Raw genomic sequence first — 1,367 nt, 5'->3', positions numbered from 1 at the left:
GGCAGAGAGGAGGCAGATTTTGCAAGGTAAGTGACTCTGGCGCAGCAGGAAGGGAGGGGGAAGCATGAGGTTTCTTAGTGGGTCGGAGAGGCCTTGGGGCCTGTTCCATCACTAGGCCCCCCCATGGCCTTCCCCACCCTGAGATACCTCGTGCACTTAACGAGCTGCGTGCGTTTTAATAAGCAAGGAAGTGATCTCATTCGATTTATGAGATTCACTCTATTAGTTTTCGATTTACGAGAGGAATGGGCAGGCTCCATTACACTCGTAACTCGAGGACTACCTATATGTATCAAATTTTTATCCAGAGGCAAGATAGTTTCTCTTGCTTCACAATACAAAATATTCCACAAATGCTCTTCAAAATGCATCTTAATATATTAAATCATCCCCTCAATGTTTTTAGTACCATGTTCTAAATATTGTATAACTGAAATAAGAGCTAAGTCTTCCTCTGTTGCTTCCTCCCCCTTCCTATATTTTTCCATGTGTTTTAGAATTTGTTATAGACCACTTACTTTACCTCCACTTTGTAAAATAGATGAAATCCTTGTTGAATATTTGCCATTTGGTTTTGGCTGGTAATATTGAATGTATATTTATTTGTTGTAAAATGTTATGTGACTTTTTAAGGACAGCATTCTAATTTCTTTTTGTTGGTATTTCAAAGGAAGGTGACATTGATCATGGTGGGTCTTGATAATGCTGGGAAAACTGCAACAGTAAAAGGAATCCAAGGAGGTCAGTTGCATATCCTTTTTTAATCTACAATTTTCAAAATATTATTGACAAGGATTAAAACACTTTTTTCATGTTTAAACTAGACTACTTGTAATCAGGATCAGATACTTACTATAATATTTTATTCTGTTAAGTCAAATAATATCTCATTGTTTTGAGAGAAAGAAAGTATATACATGACTACCACCACTACCATCCATACACACCCTAGAATTTAAAGGCAAGGAAGCAGGGAGGGATCTAAGAAGGAGGAAATTATATACCTTCTTAGAGGGATGTTTTGTTAAATTTTTAGGGGGTTCAGGGTTGGCCCGAGGGGAACTTGGGGAGTCCTCTCGGAGGCCAAGGCCGGTCCCATCGAGGGGGCGCGGAGCGGTAAGGGAGGAAACTGGGGGGCTGGCGGAGGGTGGTGTGATAGGTACGGTTAGTGATAGGTACGGTTAGTGGGAGGGGCAGGTATGGCGGGAGCAGAGGACCATATCGGGTTTTGGGAGCACGCACACGCTGCTTACAAGCTTGTGGGTGCTCCGATCCTCAGAGCTCTGCTCGATCCCCAGGGACCTTAGATCCTCCGGCCCGGACCCATCGGCTGATGTTATGCAACGCCAGGTCCGTGGTAAATAAGG

General features: G+C 43.1%; 1 protein-coding gene across 2 annotated transcripts in view; it reads left to right on the top strand.

Annotated features, from left to right (window-relative positions):
- Positions 1–1,367, top strand: part of ARL13B (ADP ribosylation factor like GTPase 13B) — a 43,493-nt gene that overhangs the window by 5,437 nt on the left and 36,689 nt on the right. For both annotated transcript variants that reach the window (XM_015822358.1, XM_015822359.1), the window contains exon 3: positions 671–741. In XM_015822358.1, the coding sequence (XP_015677844.1) occupies positions 671–741 (71 nt within the window). The remainder of the gene's footprint in view (positions 1–670; positions 742–1,367) is intronic.

This window comes from Protobothrops mucrosquamatus, unplaced genomic scaffold (assembly GCF_001527695.2).
Source record: "Protobothrops mucrosquamatus isolate PMUCROS unplaced genomic scaffold, P.Mucros_1.0 scaffold1532, whole genome shotgun sequence".
NCBI lineage: Eukaryota > Metazoa > Chordata > Lepidosauria > Squamata > Viperidae > Protobothrops > Protobothrops mucrosquamatus.
This window is presented reverse-complemented; position numbering and strand designations above follow the sequence as displayed.